Raw genomic sequence first — 21895 nt, 5'->3', positions numbered from 1 at the left:
CTGTGGGGCGTGAATGTTATTTGCCACTTATTAGCCCAAGCCTGGATATTGTCTGGGTCTTGCTGCATATGGACACAGACCTAGGATTCCATATGCTGCATTTTTAAAGATTTATGAAGTTTAAATATTTGCAAATTTGAACTTTGCTGTCTGTATTTTATCCTGTAACAAGTCCCACTCATTGATTCATGTTGACTGATCCTCCAATGACTCAAGCTTAACAATTTCATCCCCAGTTCTCCCCAACCCCTGTAACTTCCTCCAACCCTACCACACCTCCCACCTCTACAAACATTCTCTGGAAGTCCCTCATTATACTCCTCTGCCTCTCCATTTCCATCTTACCTTTAAAATCGTCCATAAAACACATCTTTTACATTTACCAGGTTTTGGGTCACACCTCCTAATCTAAAATCTAAAAAGAGAAATTTCACCTCTTTTTTTGTAATTTTCAAACAATTATATTGATTGAAAATAATAGCTTTGTGACTGCAATCTTAGGCATTATATTAGACAAGATCTCCAAATGCTTTCAAGTGGTTCTCTAGCTGTAGAAGTATGCAGGATTGGTGGGGTTAAGTCGTGTACAGCTGGGCCTATTGAGCAGCTGGAAAAACCAGAATATATACTCTGATTTTAACTTCAATAATGTTGGTGAAATGGGTAGGCTGCAGGGAGACTACCTAGGATCATAGAATCGTGGAATCACGCAGCAATAAAGGAGGCCATTTAGTCCATCATGCCAGACCTGGCTTTTATCCAATTAGTCCCACTCCATGGCTCTTTACTCATATCCCTGCGACTCTTCCCTTTCTTCACCCAGAGAGTGGTGAGCCTGTGAAATTCGTTACCACAGAAAGTAGTTGAGACCAAAGCATTGTATGCTTTCAAGAAGGCGTAGATATAGCTCTTGGAGCGAAAGGGATCAAAGGGTATGGGGAGAAAGCTGGAGCAGGCTATTGAGTTGGATGATCAGCCATGATCATAATGAATGGCGGAGCAGGCTCAAAAGGGCCGAATGGCCTACTCCTGATCCTATTTTCTATGTTTCTATGTAAGTATTTATCCAGTTTGCTTTCAAAAATTACTATTAAATCTGTTTCCCACCCTTTTAGACAGTGCATTCAAGATCATAGTAACACTTCTTCTTTCAGCTTCTCCCATTTTACTTTGGGTCGCCACAATGCTGGTTGATTACCCTTTTCCATCCCGTCCTGTCGATGACCCATTCCTCTTCTCATCCTGCTGTGTTAAAGTCTCCCGTCAGCACAATCTTTCCATCTCATCTGAGGTTTTCTCTTCTCCTGCTTCCTAGCAGTCTTATCTCCATCACTCGCCTCACAACATTTCCTCTCTCTTGCAACAGAGAACCATACATTTTCAATCTTTTCTTGACTATTCCTTCAATGCTCCCACAATCTTCACTGACAGAATCCAGTTGATGTTCCTCTCTTCTTGATGTTGCCCAAGTTTCTGCACTATATAACAGAGTCAGTCACACAACTATCTTGTAGATTATTCCTTTCAGTTTCAACCATACTGTTCTATCTCACAACCAACTGTACTGCTTCATTACTCCAGCCAGAGCTAATCCATTCCTTAATTTCTATTTCCATATTATCATCTTCTCCCACCACTGACTCTTGAAACTACTCACTTTCTCCAAGTTTTCACCAATAATCTTCACACCTCCTGATCTTCTTCCCTAGGTTTAAACTGACAGTCCCTATATTGGGGGCCTTTATTAATCTTATTACCCCTGTCTTCCAATGTTTTTCTCCAGTTTTCCAGATACTCAGTCATGTTCTCATCATCCCCACCACACAGCTTACATAGAAAAGCATTGAGTAAATAAAAACTCTCATCTCACCTCTAGGTCTTTTGCCAGTTATCCCAAATCTGAATGCTGTAGTAAACCTGGCAACAATTGGAAGCAGTTTCTCCTTATTTACTCATTCAAATCCTTTATAATTTTGAACATCTCTATTAAATTTCCTGCTAACTTTCTCTTCTCTAAAGAGAACAGTCCCAGCTTCTTTAATCTTTCCATGAAACTGAAGTCCCTCATCCTTGCTATCATTCCAGTAAATCTCTTAGCACTCGAAGGCCCTCACATCCTTTATAAGATTTGGTGCCTAGAATTAGACACAATATTCCAACGGAGGCCCAATAAGTGATTCATAGAGATTTAGCATAACTTCCTTGCTTTTTGTGCCTCTATTTATAAAACAAGGATCTTGTTATGCTTTTTTTGAAAACAGCCTTCTCAATTTGGCCCACCAGCTTCATAGATTGACATGCCAAACTCCTCCCTCACTAGAACCATACAAATGTTTGGTTTTCTTTTTTTATTTTTAAGTTCAATAGCGACTTTCAGCTTTTTATGAAGTTTAGACAACCTGTGCTATCTCTGTGGTTTGCGCACATACTACTTCAGCCTCCTTTCCTCTGCTTGTTGTTTAGCAGCTTACATTTAAAGGAGTGCGAAACAGAAGTGAAGGAGGTGAGTTTGAAAGAGAAATAGGAGGAGAGAGAAAGAATGAAGAGTGTCTTTTGTAAAAAATTCCAGTACCAATATTCTTGGCTAGGTAGAAGCTGGTGGAAGATTAAGTCTAAGAGAATTAGAATGGTAAGATCAGTTCAGAAACATTCTGCCATTATTTGGTTCAAAACACTTCCCATTGCCATACAGTTTACACTGTTCAGCCAAATGTTTTTTGCTTTTGATTTAATTTGCTGTTCAAGAATACGCACCTTGGGTGGCTTGAAGGGGTAGTCAGGTGAAAATGTGATATCTAAGAAGAAGACACCACCCTCGTACACTGAACCTGGGGGTCCCAGGATAGTTGACCTCCATTCATAAACATTGTCTCCTTTGGGCCCAGCACTGTAACAGAAGAAACATTTCATAAATATAAATGGGTATAAAAATTAAAGGCAATATACTACTCTGTACGATAATCTCCAAAAATTATGCTTACAATATAAATGTATAAATTTATACCAGCAGGAGAGAATATAAAGTGGGTAAAAGGAATGCTTTGAAATTAAAGTGTGCTGTCTATATAGTCAAAACTATGTTAGAGAATATCATTGTTCTAGAATATTCTTGTCAAGCATTTGAACCTTAGTTGCCCCTCACCCATCCCACGCATAAGGGTATTTAGGTTAGGTCTTATGGGGAAGCCTGTTATGGTATTTAAATTTGTTACAGAAAATTCAGACATAAAGATAAGAGCATTAAGAGATTAAATGCATGTTGATTTTTATAATAAGATTGCCTTTTGGGGTAGAGGTCAGAGTATGTTGAATTCTTTGTCTTTCAACATGCATCAGTCTCTATTTGTCAGAACTCTAAAGAGAAAAAATAAAATTTAACTACATTAAGTTGGTTAAGTAAACAGAAATTTGAAACAGTACACTGATTAGAGGGAAATCGATTGTTGCCCTTAAGGACCATAACTTCATGCAAATCTTTCTACATATCATTTCAACTACATTGACTTTGTGTGCTGGAGGCCTTGTGACACAGTGGGTTGCATCCCTACTTCTGAATCAGATGCTGTAGGTTCAAGTCCCACTCTAGGACTTGATGGCCATGAAAGGTGTGTTCATAATGCAGCCAAGCAGATTGATTATCAACCTCCAAATCTTTCCAGGTGGTAAGAGTGGGAGATGGAGTGGTGCCTCTCAAGCTATGGCCTCTGGCTTCAGGCTGGTGATGTGCTCCAGGAAAAACAACCTATGGAAAACAGATGTAGGCATGTGCTTTGTCTGCCTCATGTGTACCTAGATTTGGGAAGTCTTTGAAGTCTAACATTAGTGCCACCAATTGCTGTCATTCAGATTTAGTGCAGCTGCTGAAAAGCACAGAATAAATTGGGCAGATATGCTGAGCATGGCATTTTTTTACTGGGCTTTCCCAGCATGAAGTGGTTATAAAAGCACTTTAGTGTGACATGAGATAAACAGCTTGTATAGTTTGTTGTAAAGCAGGTGTCAAAACTGAGGTCTGTGAACCATTTCCAGTCATTCAGCATTGGTTTTCTGGGTCATAAATAGAATATAAACAATATAAACTAAAAGATAAATGTGGGAGCATGTAAGAAAGGCGTGGCAATAATCATGAGTGATTTTAATATGCATATAGACTGGACTAATGAAATTGGCAAGGGTAGCCTCGAGGGAGAGTTCATAGAATATATTAGAAATTGTTTCTTGGAGCAATATATTGTGGAACCAACCAGGGAGCAGGCTATTTTGGATTTGGTTTTGTGTAATGAGATGGAAGTAATTAATGATCTCATAGTAAAGGATCCTCTAGGGAAGAGTGATCATAGCATGCTAGAATTTCAAGTTCAGTTTGAGAGCGAGAAACTTGAGTCCCACACTAGTGTTCTGGAGATAAACAAAGGCAACTTACATCAGCACAAGGGCAGATTTGGCCCTAGTGGACTGGACAGGAAGACTACAAGGTAGGACAGTTGATGAAGTGGCAGATATTTAAGGAGATATTCAATTTCTCCCAAGTAAAATATATTCCAAAGAGGAAGAAAGATGGGAAGAGGGGGGAAAAGCATCCATGGCTAAGCAAGGAAGTTAAAGGTAGTATAAAGGCAAAAGCTAAGGCATACCAAATTGCAAAGGTCAGTGGCAAGCTGGAAATTGGGAAACTTTTAAAGATCAACAAAGGGTTGCCAGAAAAAATAATAAAAAGAGCAAAGTTAAATTATGAAAGAAAACTGGCGCAAAATGTAAAAACTGATAGCAAAAGCTTCTAAAAGTATATAAAAGGAAAGAGAGTAGTTAAAGTGAATGTTGGTCTCTTGGAGGATGAGACTGGGGAGTTAATAGTGCGGAACGCAGAAATGGCAGAGATGTTTAATCAATATTTTGCCTCAGTTTTCACGGTGGAGAACACTAATACCACCCCAATAGTAACAGGTGGTGCAGAGGGTTCAGAGAAGGACAAGCTTAGAACAATCACCATCACTAGAGAAAAAGTACTGAGCAAACTACTGGGATTAAAGGGTGACAAATCCCCAGGGCCTGATGGCCTACATCCCAGGGTCTTAAAGGAAGTGGCAGCAGAGATAGCGGATGCATAGGCTATAATATTCCAAAATTCCATGGATTCTGGAAAAGTTCCAGTGGATTGGAAAAATGCTAATATAACACCATTATTCAAAAACGGGAGGAGGCAGAAAGCAGGAAATTATAGACCAGTTAGTTTAACGTCTGTCAGGAAATTGTTGGAATCTATTATCAAGGAAGTAGTAATGGGGCATTTAGAAAGTCAAAATGCAATCCATCAGAGTCAGCATGGTATAATGTAGGGTAAATCATGTTTGACTAATTTGCTAGAGTTCTTTGAAGATGTGACAAGCAAAGTGGATAATGGGGATCCTATAGATGTAGTACATCTGGACTTCCAGCAGGCCTTTGATAAGATGCTACACAAAAATTAATACACAAGATAAGATCACACGGGTTAGGGGTAATATATTAGCTTGGATAGAGGATTGGCTAACCAACAGAAAGCAGAGAGTTGGGATAAATGGGTCTTTTTCTGGATGGCAAGGTGTAACTAGTGGGGTGCCACAGGGTTCGGTCCTTGGGCCCCAAATATTTACAATCTATATTAATGACTTGGATTCAGGAATAGAAGATACTATAGCTAAATTTGCAGATGACACCAAAATAGGTGGGAAAGTAAGTTGCAATGAAGAAATAAGAAATTTACGAATGGATATGGACTGGTTAGGTGAATGGCTCAAAATTTGGCAGATGGTGTTTAACGTGGATAAGTGTGAGGTTATCCATTTTGGTCAGAAGAATAAAAAGATGACTGATTATTTAAATGGAGAGAAGCTTCAGAATGCTTCAGTGCAGAGGGATCTGGGTTGCCTCGTGCATGAATCGCTGAAAGCTAGTATGCAGGTACAGCAGATAATAAGGATGCCAAATGGAATTTTGGCATTTATTGCGAAAGGAAGAGAATATAAAAAAGGTGAAGTGTTGTTGCAACTGTACAAGGCCTTGGTGGGACCACACCTGGAGTACTGTGCACAGTTTTGGTCCCTTTACTTGAGGAAGGACGTAGTTGCAATGAAGGCAGTTCAGAGGAGGTTCACTAAATTGATTCCAGAGATGCAGGGCTTGTCTTATGAGGAGAGATTGAGCAGTTTAGGCCTATACTTGCTGGAGTTTAGAAGGATAAGAGGAGATCTAATTGAGGTATATAAGATGCTAAAGGGGATAGACAAAATAGATGTGAAGCGGATGTTTCCCCTTGTGGGTCATTCTAGAATGAGAGGCCATAGTTTTAGGCTAAGGGGTGGTAGATTTAAATCAGAGGTGAGGAGGAATTATTTTTCTCAAAGGGTCGTGAATCTGTGGAATTCACTAGCTCATAGTGCAGTGGATTCCGGGACGCTGAATAAATTTAAGGAGGAGATAGATTTTTAATTAGTAACGAGTTGAAAGATTATGGGGAGAGGGCGGGAAATTGGAGTTGAGGCTGAAATGAGATCAACCATGATTGTATTGAATGGCGGGGCAGGCTGAGTTGCCTACTCCTGCTCCTAGTTCTTATGTTCTTATGCTCTTATGAAATGCTGACATTTCAGTTCCATTTTACTTAAATTTCCAACCTAGCCTCCCAAGCAAACTTGTTCCCTGACCTGTGCTCCCATATTTCCCCCAATCCATGCTCCAAATACCCAGACAGCCCAAACTCCAATTTCTCCCCACCCAATTCATGCTCCAATCTCCTACAGCCAACTCAAGTTCCGGTCTTCCTCAGTTAACACATGCACCAATCTCCTGCCACCGACACATTTCAAACACCCCCAAATGGCTTAGGCTGATACCCAGACCATGCTCTGACCTGCCAGACACCCCAACCCATATGTTGATATCTCATTTCACTTAATAATGCTCTGATCTCCCCTGAGCTCTTCAAGACCACCATCTGATTTGTCCTATCAAATCAATATCTCGCCATCCTCTCTACTGCTTGGCAGTGGCCCACCCGACAGCTAGTCTCTGGGCAGGATTATCTGGCTAGGTCCCAGGTCCAGAAGTGGGAGCTGTTACTTATGGGCAAGAATTAACTGGCAGCATGTGATCTTCCAGTGGCTGGTCAATTAAGAGTCAGCAGATGCAGGGGCCAACTGCAAAGGCAGCAGAGATGGGAAGAGAGGCAGCATGAGTTCACATCATGGTAGGAGCTGGCAGCAAGTTTAAAGGGTTGCCAGCACTCAATACCATGGGGACTGTCAGGACATCTGCAAAAGGTAGGAAAATTGGTTGAGAAAATGGCAGAAGGGAGGTAACTGGTGGCCCCATGATTCAGTGATGCTTCCCTGCCGGCTCTCTTCCAGTCTGCAAGGGCATGGCAGGTGGTCATCTTCCTGAGGAAGGGAGGTTGAACCCGGCTTGATTGACCAAGCAAGCCTAGACAGAGGACTTCAGCAGCCATGGGGTCTCCCCCAACTCCCCCATGCCAGAACCTGGCTTCAGTGCCACAAGTGTGTTAATGACCTTATTTGGTTTTTTTAATTCATTCACGGGATGTGGCTTCACTGGCTGGGCCAGCATTTATTGCTTACCCCTAGTTGCCCTTGAGAAGGTGGTGGTGAGCTGCCTTCTTGAATCGCTGCTATCCATGTGGTGTAGGTACACCCACAGTGCTGTTAAGAAGGGTTTTCCAGGATTTTGACCCAGCGACAGTGAAGGAACAGTGATATATTTCAAAATCAGGGTGGTGAGTGACTTGGAGCGGAACTTCCAGGTGGTAGTGTTCTGATCTATCTGCTGCCCTTGTCCTTCTAGGTGGTAGTGGTCGTGAGTTTGGAAGGTGCGGTCTAAGGAGCCTTAGTGAATTCCTGCAGTGCATCTTGTAGATGGTATACACTGCTGTGACTGTGCGTCAGTGGTGGAGGGAGGGAATGTTTGTGGACGTGGTGCCAACCAAGCGGGCTTCTTTGTCATGGATAGTGTCAAGCTTCTTGAATGCTGTGGGAGCTGCACTCATCCAGGAAAGTGGGGAGTATTCCATCACACTCCTGACTTATGCCTTGTAAATGGTGGACAGGCTTTGGGGAATCAGGAGGTGAGTTACTCGTCGCACGATTCCTAGCCTTTGGTCTGCTCTTGTAGCCACAGTATTTATATGGCTAGTCCAGTTCAGTTTCTGGTCAATGGTAACTCCCAGGGTGTTGATAGTGGGGGATTCAGTGATGGTAATGCCATTGAAAATCAAGGGGTGATGGTTGGATTGTCTCTTGTTGGAGATGGTCATTGCCTGACATTTGTGTGGCACAAATGTTACTTGCCACCTGTCAGCCCAAGCCGGGATATTGTCCAAGTCTTACTGTATTTGGACATGGACTGCTTCAGTATCTGAGGAGTCATGAATGGTGCAGAACGCCGTGCAATCATCAGCGAACATCCCCACTTCTGACCTTATGATTGAAGGAAGATCATTGATGAAGCAGCTGAAGATGGTTGGGCCAAGGACACTATCCTGAGGAACTCCTGCAGTGATGTCCTGGAGCTGACATGACTGACCTCTAACAACCACAACCATCTTCCTTTGTGCTAGGTATGACTCCAACCAGTGGAGAGTTTTCCCCCTGATTTTCATTGACTCCAGTTTTGTAGGGCTCCTTGATGCCACACTCGGTCAAATACAGCCTTGATGTCAAAGACAGTCACTCTCACCTCACCTTGGGAAGGTGAGTACTCCATATCTCTTTTCCCTTGAGGCTTCCATCATAAGGTCAGCAGTGGAGATGTTCACAATATCCCGGTTTGGGCTGAGAAGTGGCAAGTAACATTTGTGCCACACAAGTGCCAGGCAATGACTATATCCAACAAGAGAGATCCTAACCATCGCCCCTTGACTTTCAATGACATTACCATTGCTGAATTCCCCACTCTCAGCACCCTGGGGGCTACCATTGACTAGAAACTGACTGGACTAGCATATAAATATTGTGGTCAGAAGAGCAGGTCAGAATCTGGGAATCCTACGGCGAGTAACTCACCTCCTGACTCCCCAAGGCCTGTCCACATCCACAAGGCACAAGTCAGAAGCATGATAGAATATTCTCCACTTGCCTGGATGAGTGCAGCTCCAACAACATGCAAGAAGCTTGACACCATCCAGGACAAAGCAGCCCGCTTGATTGGCACCCCTTCCACAAACATTCACTCCCTCCACCATAGATGTACAATGACAGCAGTGCGTACCATTTATAAGATGCTCTTTGGAAACCAGAAACTCCTTAGGCAGCACCTTCCAAACCCATGACCACTACCATCTAGAAGGACAAGGATAGCAGATACATGCGAACACCACCATCTGGAAGTTGCTCTCCAAGAAACTCATCATCCTAACTTGGAAATATATCCCTGTCCCTTCATTGTCACTGGATCAAAATCCTGGAACTCCCACCCTAAATGCACTGTGGGTGTACCTATACCATGTGGACTGCAGTGGCTCAAGAAGGCAGCTTACCACCACCTTCTCATGGACAATTAGGGGTGGACAATAAATGCTGGCCTAGCCAGCGAGGTCCACATGCAATAAATGAAAGAAAAAAAAAGTGGCAATGTGAGACAGTGAGTTTGGTAGAGAGAGAGTATCCACCCAGTCACTGGTAATGGGGTCAGGTAGTAGCATATCCTGTCCAAGGAATAGTTGCATCTCAATAATAGGCACCTGTCTGTAACTGCTACTCCAGCAAGATCTTCTGAAAGAGGCTACAAGCAGGAGACATTTAATGGAGATCTTTATTAAATGGAATAAGAAATGGAACAAGAAATGTGAAGCTTCACATTTTAACACTGTCCTCAGATGTGAACCCCGAGTGCAATTCAGTACTCTTACTATGTGGTGCTTCTCCTCTGCTTTCAATTATGTTGGAGACAGCTGATGACCTTGCTGCCCTGTTGTTGGGGTGATTCATCTTATGGCTAACTGAGGTCTGGAGGACTCCAGCATGCTGAGTGTACAGGGCCCTCCTCTGCCTACTTGAATTGCTGGTGTCACTAGCAGTGGCCTAAGGAGCCTCTGTCCGCACCAGCAGTGCCCAGAAAGGAGCCCCAGATACAGAGGTCAGTCACTCTGCCCTCGGGGATGGTGCAGGGGAATGATGTAACAGTGAACCATCTGAGGTCCCTTCCTCTTCCTCCTCAGAGGTAGCCGGCAGTCCTCCAGTCATTAAACTCTCTGTTCTTCTGCCCCAAGAGGCATATCAGGACGCATCATGGGATTACCCAGGCTTGGTCAAATTGTGGATATAAGTTTAAAAGGTGTTTACAGTAAAAAGGCAGCAAAAAGAAACTAGAAAGATTATGGCCTTCTGGCCATGCCAGGAAGCTGATGAATGATCGATGAGTTATACTATAATAAACTGATAGCTTGACCTCAGGGTCAGGGCATGCAGAATGCTAGGCACTGCAGTGAAACATCAGGATAGACAATCAAAGTACATGTTTTGCACCATGGTTTGTGCTAACAGTCAGGTCATTCCGTGATTGTTTTACAAATTCCTCTGTAACTGCGGATGTGAGCAACAGGCCATTCCCTGTATATATTGTAAACTCATTTGTAATTAAGAATTAATGAATGAGACTTACAAGATAAGAACATTGTAAGTTGATGATGAGTTATCCCAAAGATGGTATATATATCCGACAGAAACTGTGTAACTTCAAATTGTCTTTTCAAGCATTTTGAAAGAGCATGTCCCATGTGTGCACACTTGTACTAAATAAAGAACTGCTGCTGAATCTACCTATGGTCAACTCTGTGTCGAGTGTCTTTTAGATACTCCACAACAATTGGCATTGCGAGCAGGGTCTCCACTAACGACTGAGGAATTGATCAGTTGGATTCACTAGGCAGGTGAATACTTTTACTTTACCACCCATAGTTAGGATGTAAGTCTGGCTATCATGTGATATAGTTACGGAGATCCGAACCTGAGAGTTGGCTGGAAGTGAGGAAGTAAAAGCTGTGTAGTCAGCTGCGAGCCACCAGTACGCAGGCCAGAACCGTCCCTAGGCAATAGGCTGGTAGAGCTGCAGGAGGCAGGCAGGTCAAAACTGCCGGAATGCAGCCCAAAGATGAGTTACTATTAGCTGTGAGCTGCCAGTAGATAGGTCAGAACCATCCCTTGGTGATGGGCCAGGTAGAGCAGCACCAAGAGACAGGTAGGTCAGAATCATCCCTTGGCAACGGGCCAGATAGAGACGCACCAAGAGACAGGTAGGTCAGAACTGTTCCTAGGCATTGGGCCAGGTGGAGCTGCACCAGGAGACAGGCAGGTCAGATCAGAGGTGAGGTACCATATAACATGTCTGGGACAATTGATAATGAATGGGGACCAGAAGGGTTAATAACTAAATTTTTAACAGATAGAAATAAGAAATTGAGAAAGAAAGGATGGGATCTGGAGGAGCTCCCAGCTAAACAGAATGGATGATGAGATGCTCAGGATAAGGATAAGGAAGAGAAACATAAGATTATCATTTTCAGAAGCTACTTAGGATTCAGTAAACGCATAAAAAATCAAATTGAGGAAAAATAAAATAAAGTAAACATGATACAGGTGCCAGGACCAAGACTTACATCCCCAGTCAATACTGATGACATTGACTGGGGAGGGCTGAGAAAAGATGTGATAGCCAGGACGGTGATTGGGACAGGGAGCAGCCACCAGAATATAATGTCGTGGCTCCCTCAGCTCCACCTGAGACAGAGTTAAAAGGGTCAGTGGAACACCCGAACAACAGTAAAGTATGTCCCTTTTACCCCAGTCGAGAGACAAATGATGACTAGGGATCTACATATCCCCAGATAAAACCATGCCAATACTGACTTCCCGAACAAATTTGAGGAAATAATTGATATCCACTCACTCCACCAGAGGATATACAAGTCCAAGTAAGATCTAAAGCACCCTATCAGATTTGGCAACAAATGAATAATTTAGTTACCAATGGGATGTTTATACTGAGTAGGTAGATACAAGCGATTCAAGAGATTGGTCAAGGAAGGTTTGGGAAATGCCCTATCCAATTGATCAGCTGTCATAGGCGTGACACAAAACAAAGGTGAAGGTGCCTAAGAATATGGCAAAAGAAAATAGACTGCCTATAAGCTAAAGGTTTTAGAAACATATGACGTTAATTTAAATTGCTGTAAGTTTCTGTTTTAAAAAAATATCAAACTGTATGAGTGTAGAACAGTGAAGCCCAGTTTGCTCTCAAAATATAAAGATAAGCCTGGAGTTTTGAAGAAGTTTGGCAGAAATCCAATTTGAACTTTTCAAAACAGATGAGTTAAAAATGAACTGCTAAAATTACATCTGAGTTGTCATTGTTAAAGAAGGGTGTTGTTTGCAAATATCAAAGATTTAAAAAAATCTCTGTGAAGCAATAGCCTGTTGACACCGGAATTCCCCGGTGTGTAGCCACAATCGATTGTGCTACCTGAAGTCAGAGAGGTAAATGCACGGCTCAAAGATTGGTGTGGGAGAAGTGGGTTCCGATTCATGGAGCATTGGCATCAGTACTGGAGAAGGAGGAAGCTGACCCATTGGGATGGGCTTCACTTGAGCCATGCTGGGACCAGTGTCCAGGGGAATTGTATAACTAGGGTTGTAGATTGGTCCTTAAACTAATTAGTTCTGGAGGTGGGGGGGGGGGGGTTCAATTGAAGGGAAGTTTAAAAGATCATAAAGAAATAAGAGAGCAGAGGTGCAGTATAGTAAAGAGGCGAAAGATAATCAAAGTGTGACAAGAAGGGGCAGAAAATATAAGCAGAAGAGTGCAGCAGAAATTAGAACCAGAATGAGTAATAATGGTAAAAAAGTCAAAATTGAAGGCTCTTTATCTGAATGCACATAACATTTTTAAGATAGGTGAGTTGATGGCACAAATAGAAATAAATTAATATAACTTGACAGCTACCACAGAGAAATGGTTGCAGGGTGACCAAGACTGGGGACTCAATATTCAAGAGTGTTCAACATTCCGGAAAAATAGGCATAAAGGAAAAGGAGGTTGGGTAGCTTTGTTGATAAGAGAAGATATCATTGCGGTGATGAGTAGTGATATAGGTGCAATAGATCGTGATGTGGAATCAGTTTGGGTGGAAATAAGGAATAGCAAGGGCAAGAAGCCACGGATGGGAGTCGTGTATAGGCCCCTGAAGAGTTGCCTCACTTTAGGACAAAACTTAAATTGGGAAATAATGGAGGCATGTAAGAAGGGCGCTACATTAATCATGGGTGATTTTAATCTGCATATTGACTGGGCAAATCAGATTGGCAGGGGTAACATGGAAGACGAATTTGTAGAGTGCATCGCGGATTGTTTCTCAGAGTAACATGTTGCAGAATCTACCCGGGAACAGGTTATTTTAGATCTAGTAATGTTTCATGAGGTGGGATTAATAAGAGATATCATAGTTAAGGATCCTCTAGCGGGTAGCGATCGCAACATGGTAGAATTTCAAATTCAGTTTGAGGGTGAGCAACTTGGGTCTCAAACCAGCATCCTCAATTTAAATAAGGATAATTACAGAGGTATGAAGAAAGAGTTGTCTAAAGCAGGCTAAGGGGACGGTCAGTGGATGAGCAGTGGCAAACGTTTAAACAATGCTCAGCAAAAATTTATCCCGATCAAAAAGGACTCGATGAGAAGGATGAACCATCCATGGTTAACAAAGGTGGTCAAGGAGAGTATTCAATCAAAAACTAAGGCATATAAAGTGGTGAAAACTAGTGGTAGGCCAGAGGATTGGGAATGTTTTAGGAACCAGCAGCGGATGACTTAAAAACTAATAAAGAGAGAGAAAACTGATTATGAAAGTAAATTGGCAAGAAATATAAAAATAAACAGCAAGAGCTTCTACACGTATATTAAAAGGAGAGTGGCTAAAGTGAGTGTGGGACCTTGGAGGATGCGACTGGAGAATTGATAACGGGGAACAGGGAATGGCAGATAATTTAAACTAATATTTTGCATCAGTCTTCACGGTGGAGGACACTATAAACATCCCAAAGATATCAGATAAGCAAGGAACTAATGGGAGGGGAGATATTGTAACAGTCTCTACCACGAGGGACAAAGTATTAGACAAATTAATGGGAGTAAAGGCAAACAAGTCACCAGGACCTGATGGCATACATCCAAGGATTTTAAAGGAAGTGGCTGCAGAGATAGTGGAGGCTTTGGTCGAAATATTCCAGGACTCACTGGATTCTGGGAGGGTCCCAGCAGATTGGAAAACCACTAATGTGACACACCTGTTCAAGGAGGGAGGGAGACAAAAAGCCGGAAACTATAGGCCAGTCAGCCTAACATCTGTCATTGGGAAAATGCTAGAGTCCATTATTAAGGAAGAAATAGCAGGACATTTAGAAAAGCTTAATGCAATCAAACAGAGTCAACACGCTTTAGTGAAAGGGAAATAATGATTGACAAATTTGCTAGAGTTCTTTGAGGATATAACAAGCAGAGTTGATAAAGGGGAGCCAGTAGATGTGGTGTATTTGGATTTCTAGAAGGCATTCGACAAGGTGCCACATAAAAGATTATTGCACAAGATAGCAGCTCACAGTATTGGAGGTAACGTATTAGCATGGATTGAGGATTGGTTAACACACAGAAGACAAAGAGTCGGGATGAATGAATCTTTTTCAGGTTGGAAAGATGTAACTAATGGAGTGCCACAAGGACTTGTCCTGGGGCCTCAATTATTTACTATCTATATTAATGACTTGGAGGAGGGGGCAGAGTGTAATGTATCCAAATTTGCTGATGATACAAAAATAGGTGGGAGGGCATGTTGTGATGAGGACATAAGGAATCTGCAAGGAGATATCGATAGGTTGAGTGAGGGGGCAAAAACTAGGCAGATGGAGTTTAATGTAGGAAAGTGTGAGGTCATGCACTTTGGTAGGAAAAATCAAAAGGCAGATTATTATTTAACTGGAGAGAGACTCCAAAAAAGTGCAGCATAGAGGGATCTGCTGTTGTGCATGAAACACAAAAAGTTAGCATGCAAGTGCAGCTAGTAATTAAGAAGGCAAATTGACCTGTATTGCTATGGGGTTGGCGTTTAAAAATAAGGAAGGCTTGTTACAACCATACAGGGTGTGGGCGAGGTTGCACCTGGGGTACTGTGTACAGTTTTGGTCCCTGTATTTAAGAAAGGATGTACCGGCATTGGAGGTAGTTCAAAAGAGATTCACTAGGCTGATTCTTGGGAAGAAGGGGTTGACTTATCAAGAACAGCTAAACAGGTTAGGCAGTTATTCATTAGCGTTTAGAAGATTGAGGGGCGATCTTACTGAAACTTAGAAGATTCTGAGGGGGCTTGACAGGGTAGATGTTTAGAAGGTGTTTCCACTAGTGGGGGAATCTCAAACTAGGGGACATAGTTACACAATAAGGGGGCACTCATTTAAAACTGAGATGCATAGGAATTTCTTCTCTCAGAGGGTAGTGAATGTCTGGAATTCTCTACCCCAGAGAGTTGTGGAGGCTAGATCACTGAAAGTATTTCAAGAAGAGGTCCATAGATTTTTGAAATATTGGGGAGTTGAGGGCAATGAGTGCTGGCATGAAAGAGGAGTTGAGGCCTAGGCAGATCAGCCATGATCTTATTGAATGGCGGGACAGGCTTGAGGGGGCAAATGGCCTACTCCTGCTCCTGTTTCTGACGTTCTTATGGTCTATAAAGGTTAGCGAGCCTGTTGTGAGGATTGGGGAGGTCATCCTACATACTAGGCATACATTAGTGGAACTGTTAAACACTGGTAAATTAGAGACAGTATCAGACAACTGGAGAGCTACATGGGAAGCAGTATTGCTGCCAAGGGATAGGTCAGTAGACTTTACCGGACCATTGCCCCCTTGCTGAGGCAGGACATATTGCTTAGTTGTAATAGTCTTGTTCACCCAACGGGTAGAAGCATTTGTGTGAAGAGATTGTTCCGCTCATATTGCAACAAGGATTTTTGCTGAAGAAATTATATCCTGATGGGGAATAGCCGTACAGATAGACTCAGACCAGGAGAAGCATTTTACAGGTAAAATAATTAAACAGGTATGTACTATGTTGGGGGTTAAGCAAAAGTACCATATACCAAACCACCCACAGAGCTCAGGTATGGTGGAAAGAATAAATAGAACCCACAAAGTGTCACTCTCCAAGGCTACTGCCAACACCAGAAAGGGCTGGGCTGTTCTGCTGCTCAGTATCCTGATGAGACTGCAGTCTATTCCTACCAGAGTGACCAGACTAACCCAATTTGAACTAATGACCAGACGAGCCATGAGGCTGCCCGAGGGCACATACAAGCAGTGAGGACATAGAGCCTGCTCGGGAAAGGATTAAATGATTTATCAAAAAGTTGTGTCAGCAATTGCATGACCTGAGACAGGAGATTAGTAACCAGCAGATTATCAAGGATATAGAAATGATAAGGCAGGACAAAAGGAAAGATTGCAAGAAGTAGGGGATCAAGTAATGGTCAGGGCTCTGCACCCTGTTGGCAAGGACCTTACGAGGTCCTGATAACCAGCAATGTGTGCACATGCATGGACATGAAATGGAATGGCCAGTGCAAACACTGGACACAGATTATGAACAATAGAGGCATAAAGAATAATAAAGACTAACCGGTAACGACTAGCATCCGTTATGCTTTCTCTTACAGGGTCATGAATACCATGATATTGCTAATATGTTTGACAACCAGGATTAGCCATGCCGTAGAAGGAACCAAGTCAATCAACCAAGGGACTGTAGTAATCTGATGTGTAATATACCTTCAAGGCAAATGTTGAAATTTAAGGTCACATGACCTCAGTCCCCAATAGCAGAATAGCGTGGGCTACCTCTGTAGTCAGTAGTCTTGAGTTACAGCCTGAAGAGAAAAGGCAGAGATTTGAGTTGTAAGCAACAAGTGTAGTTGCTGAGTTCCTTTTGTAAATAAACAGAATGTGTTTCTTCTAAGAATGGTCTACTGATCTTCTCTGTCTTGGTACCAACTCGGTCACCCTGAAACAAGTGTGCAACCTTGATCCTTTAGCCCCAACAAACCAGGACATTGGATCCAACAAACTGGTGATGGGAATAATAAGCAAGAAAAGACACAAAAGGACAGGGTAAAAAGCAAGAAAGAACAAAGGAAATCAGAAGAACTGAAATTAGGTTGTACCTCACATGGTATTTGTAAGTAAAGAAAAATTTCCTTCCTGATTGTTGAAGCAATCCCCTCAGAGCATGCCATAACTTGGAAGAGTGGAACTTTTTGATTCAACCTCTGACGATTGGTCTCATCATGTTGAATCCAGGTGAACAACATTGCTAGGGAGGAGAAGAAGCACGCGGTCCTTCCGTCAACGTGTGGGAGTAAGACATATGGATTAATTTGAAATTTGTTGGCACCAGTGCCCCAGATTTGAAAAGTTTTGATGACTTAGTGAACCTTGTAAAGAATCGTTACCAGCCCAAGCCTTTGGTGACGATGCAACGGTTCAAATGTAACTCAAGGAATAGAGCCGCAGGGGAGATAGTTGCTTGTTATGTGGCAAGTCTGAAACAATTAACTGAATATTGTGAGTTTGGTACATCTATCAATGATATGCTTAGAGATTTTTGGTGTACGGTGTAAATGAAGATGCGATTCAGAAGAGATCACTGTCTTTGATTTAGATTTTGTTTAGATTTTGAGAAGGCATTGAAAATCGTTCTGGCAATGGAAGATGCAGTGCAAGATTCGAAAGCCATTAAGGGAGTGCAAAATGGTGCCATCCTCCACATTGGGCAGGGAGCCTCAGCGAAAAAGAGCACGAAAGTCCAAAGCTTTACTCAGAAGCAGGAAGCAGCCACCGTCAGCAGACAAGTTAAAAAGAGATAACTTAGCAGCAAAAACATGGCATAATGATAACAGAGGTGGAAGCAGACAACCTTGTAATGAATTGCAGTTTAAAAAGGTTGAATGTTTTTTCTGTCATCAAAATGGACACCACAAGAGACACTGTAAAGATAAAATCAGGCAGACTTTCAGACAAAAACAAAAACCCAATGAGATTAACACCATTGAAATGCCTGAATTAATAGATTCAGATATTTATTCAATACATAATTTAAAGGTAGGGAGAACAGAACCTATCTATGTAACCATGAGAGTGAATGAGAGGTTTATCAGAATGGAGGTGGATACTGGAGCAGCCACTACGGTGATAGGTGAGCATACTTTTAAATCCCTGAATCATGGGGAATGTAAATTAACTTTGGAAAAAACTGATGCCAAATTTAAAACTTACATGGGAGAAGACATACAAGTCAAGGACATGTGTAAAGTCAGTACACTATGGAGGTCAAACAGTGAAATTACCCTTAATAGTGGTAGCAGGCGAGGGACCTAGTCTCTTTGGATGAAACTGGCTGATAGAAATTAAATTGGAATGGACTAAAATCTTCCAACTGAGAACTAATGGGCTATCAGAGCTACTACAAAAATATGCCTCAGTTTTTAAGGTCGAACTGAGGGGCTAAAAGCAAAAATTCATGTAGATCCAGAGGCAACACCAAGATTCATGAAGGCAAAGCCAGTACCTTATGCAATGAGGGAAAAGGTAGACACCGAACTGCACAGATTAGAAAAACTGGGAGTGACACAACTAGTACAGTTTTCAGAGTGGAAAGCACCAATTGTACCTGTTCTCAAACCTGACTGAAGCATTCAAATTTGTGGGGACTACCAATTAACAGTCAATTAAGTGGCTAAGGTGGAGAGACACCCCATACCAAAAATTGAAGACTTGTACACTAAACGGGCAGGTGGAACTGCCTACATGAAGCTTGATATGAGTTATCAATAATTGGAATTAGAGAAGGCCTCCTGGAAGTTTGTCACCATTAATACACAGAAAGGGTTGTACCAATATACCCTTTACCTTTTGGCACATCTTCAGCTTGCTCCATATTACAAAGAGCCATGAAAAGTTTTCCACAGGGACTGCCCCACAGTGTAGTTTATTTGGATGATGTTTTTGTGACTGGAGTTACTGAAAAGGAACATTTGATGAACTTGGAAGAAGTTTTGAAATGTTTTTTAGAGTTTGGAGTGTGGTTGATAAAAGAAAATTGCACATTCTAGGCGAAAGAGATAATTACTTAGGTCACAAGGTAGATTCACAAGATAGATCCAGTTGAAGAAAAAGTGAAAGCCATTAGAGAAGCACCAGCGCCAAAGAATACATCTGAACTGCAATCATCCTTGGGGATGATCAATTGCTATGGAAGCTTCCTGCCTAATTTGTTGACAGAACTGACACCACTGTATTACTTGCTCAAGAAAAACCAGTGATGGTCTTGGCAAACACCACAGCAAGAAGCTTTCACAAAAGTGAAACAGTTGCTACAATCATCTACACTTCTAGTACATTTTGAACCAAAAAAAAAGTTGATATTAACGTGTGACGCATCTCCCTATGAAATGGGAACAGTGCTTCCCATCGAATGGATGATGAATCAGAATGACCTATAGAATATGTGTCAAGAACACTCAAAACTGCAGGAAAAGGATTCTCTCAAACAGAAAAAGGCAGCCTGTCAATCATTTTTGGTGTTAAGAGGTTTCACCAATATGTACACGGTCATCATTTTACTATCATATCGGACCACAAGCCATTGTTAGGATCTGAAGAAGGGTCATACGGACTCCAAACATTAACTCTGTTTCTCTCTCCACAGGTGCTGCTAGACCTGCTGAGTTTTTCCAGCATTTTCTGTATTTGTTTGAGATTTTCAGCATCTGCAGTATTTTTCTTTTACCATTATTAGATTATTCAGCAAAGACAAGGCTATACCCACTATAGCCTCAGCAAGAGTACAAAGGTGGGCACTGATCTTGGAAGCATATGAGTATACTTTCATTCTTAGACCCGGAAGTCAAATTGCAGACGGTGATGGACTCAGTCGTTTGCCCATGCAAGTAAAAGATGAAGATGTTCCAATTCCTCAAGAATTCGTTTTACTATTGAAGTTCCTGGATTTATCACTGATATGTGCTAGACAGATTAGAGATTGAACAAATTGTGACCCAGTCTTATCCAAAGTGTGAAATCAAGTTCATGGTTGTTCACAAGGACAAGAATCTGATGAAATGAAACCGTATTTCCAGAGAAGATACGAAATAACCTCTCATTGTGGGGAGCACGAGTGATTGTTCCTCCAAAAGGGCGAAAGCCATTGTTATCTGAACATCACAGTGCACGTCCCAAAATTTCCAAAATGAAGGTAATAGCACGCAGCTATTAATGGTGGCCTGGATGGAGAAATAGAAGGCTTAGTGAGAAGTTGTGTGCAGTGTCAGCAAGTATAAAAATTACCTGCAACAGCTCTGTTACATCCCTGGGAGTGGCCAGGAATGTGCAAGTACACATTGACTATGCGCGACCTTTTATGGGAACAATGTTTCTATTTATCTCAATGCACATTCAAAATAGATGGACACATATGAAGTGAGGTCACCGACATCTTCTGCTTCAATAGACAAGCTATGACAAAGTTTCGCAATCAACAGACTACCTGAAGTGGTCGTATCAGACAGCGGAACAGTATTCATGAGTGCTGAATTTCACCAATTTATCAGCCTCAATGGTATTACTCATATGAAAACTTCACCATACCACCCTTCTTCAAATGGACTGGCTGAGAGGGCAGTTCGGACGTTCAAATCTGGTGTGAAGAAATTGTCTCGAGATTCTATAATGACTAAATTGGCTTGTTTTCTTTTCCATTATAGAACCGCCCCTCATACAACAACAGGTTTCACACCTGCGGAATTGTTGATGAAGTATCATCTCCGATCGAGGTTGAGCCTAGTTGTGCCAAACATGGGGGCGGGGAAAATGGAAAGGAGTCAGGGAAGTCAGAAAATTGGACATGACCATCACAGTCGTGACAAGACTTTTAATGTAGGGGAGAAAATATGTGTGAAAAATTTTAGAGAAGGACCAACATGGCTTTCAGTGAAATAAGTGCTGTAATGGTACAACTTTCCTACCATGTGAAAGTGGAAGATTGAGTCATATGGATCATATCAGAAGAGGAGAAACAAAATACCCAGAAATGATTCCACCAGTGTTCGTTACTGAATCAACGTCTCCTGCTGAAAGAACTCAACTGAATACAGATGTGTCTGAAGGGCCGACAGTACCTGAAAGTGTTGAAGAAACAGATTTGCAGGTATCTACTGAAGAACCAGATGCTCAGAAGACTAGAGGAGACTACTATAGAGCTAAGACATTCTACTCACATAAAGAAACCCCCAGAAAGACTGACTTTTTATATTATTTATCTGTGTGAATAATTTGGTATTTTGAAAAAAATTGTAAAATGTATTTTTGAGTAAAGGGGGAGGGATGTACTAAGCTGATGTATAATATACCTTTAAGACAAATGTTGTAATGTAAGATCACATGATCTCAGTACCCAATAGCAGAGTAGCATGGGCTTCCTCGGTAGTCGCTAGTTTTGAGTTAGAGTCTGAAAGGAAAAGATAGAGTTTTGAGTTGTAAGCACACAAGTGTAGCTGCTGAGTTCCTTTCGTAAATAAACAGAATGTGTTTCTTCTAAGAATGGCCTAATGATCTTCTCTGTCTTGGTATCAATTTGGTTATCCCAAAACAAGCATGCAACCCGGATCCTTTAGCCCCAACAAACCAGGACACTGGATCCAACAGGGACCCAGCCAGGTCTGTTCTACAAGAGCTCGAATGATGCCAGCTATGATCAGGAGCATTTAAATATCACTGTTAACAAATGAGTATGCCTAAGATGTATCCCAGGACA

At 42.0% G+C, this 21895-nt stretch overlaps 1 protein-coding gene across 1 annotated transcript in view; it reads right to left on the bottom strand.

Annotated features, from left to right (window-relative positions):
* ube2e2 (ubiquitin-conjugating enzyme E2E 2) overlaps positions 1 to 21895 on the bottom strand; it is a 392850-nt gene that overhangs the window by 59416 nt on the left and 311539 nt on the right. Inside the window, exon 4 of the mRNA XM_041185150.1 lies at positions 2755 to 2887. Coding sequence (XP_041041084.1) covers positions 2755 to 2887 — 133 coding nt within the window. The remainder of the gene's footprint in view (positions 1 to 2754; positions 2888 to 21895) is intronic.

This window comes from Carcharodon carcharias, chromosome 3 (assembly GCF_017639515.1).
Source record: "Carcharodon carcharias isolate sCarCar2 chromosome 3, sCarCar2.pri, whole genome shotgun sequence".
Lineage (NCBI taxonomy): Eukaryota > Metazoa > Chordata > Chondrichthyes > Lamniformes > Lamnidae > Carcharodon > Carcharodon carcharias.
The sequence above is the reverse complement of the archived record's forward strand: the minus strand, read 5'-3'. Positions and strand labels throughout refer to the sequence as shown.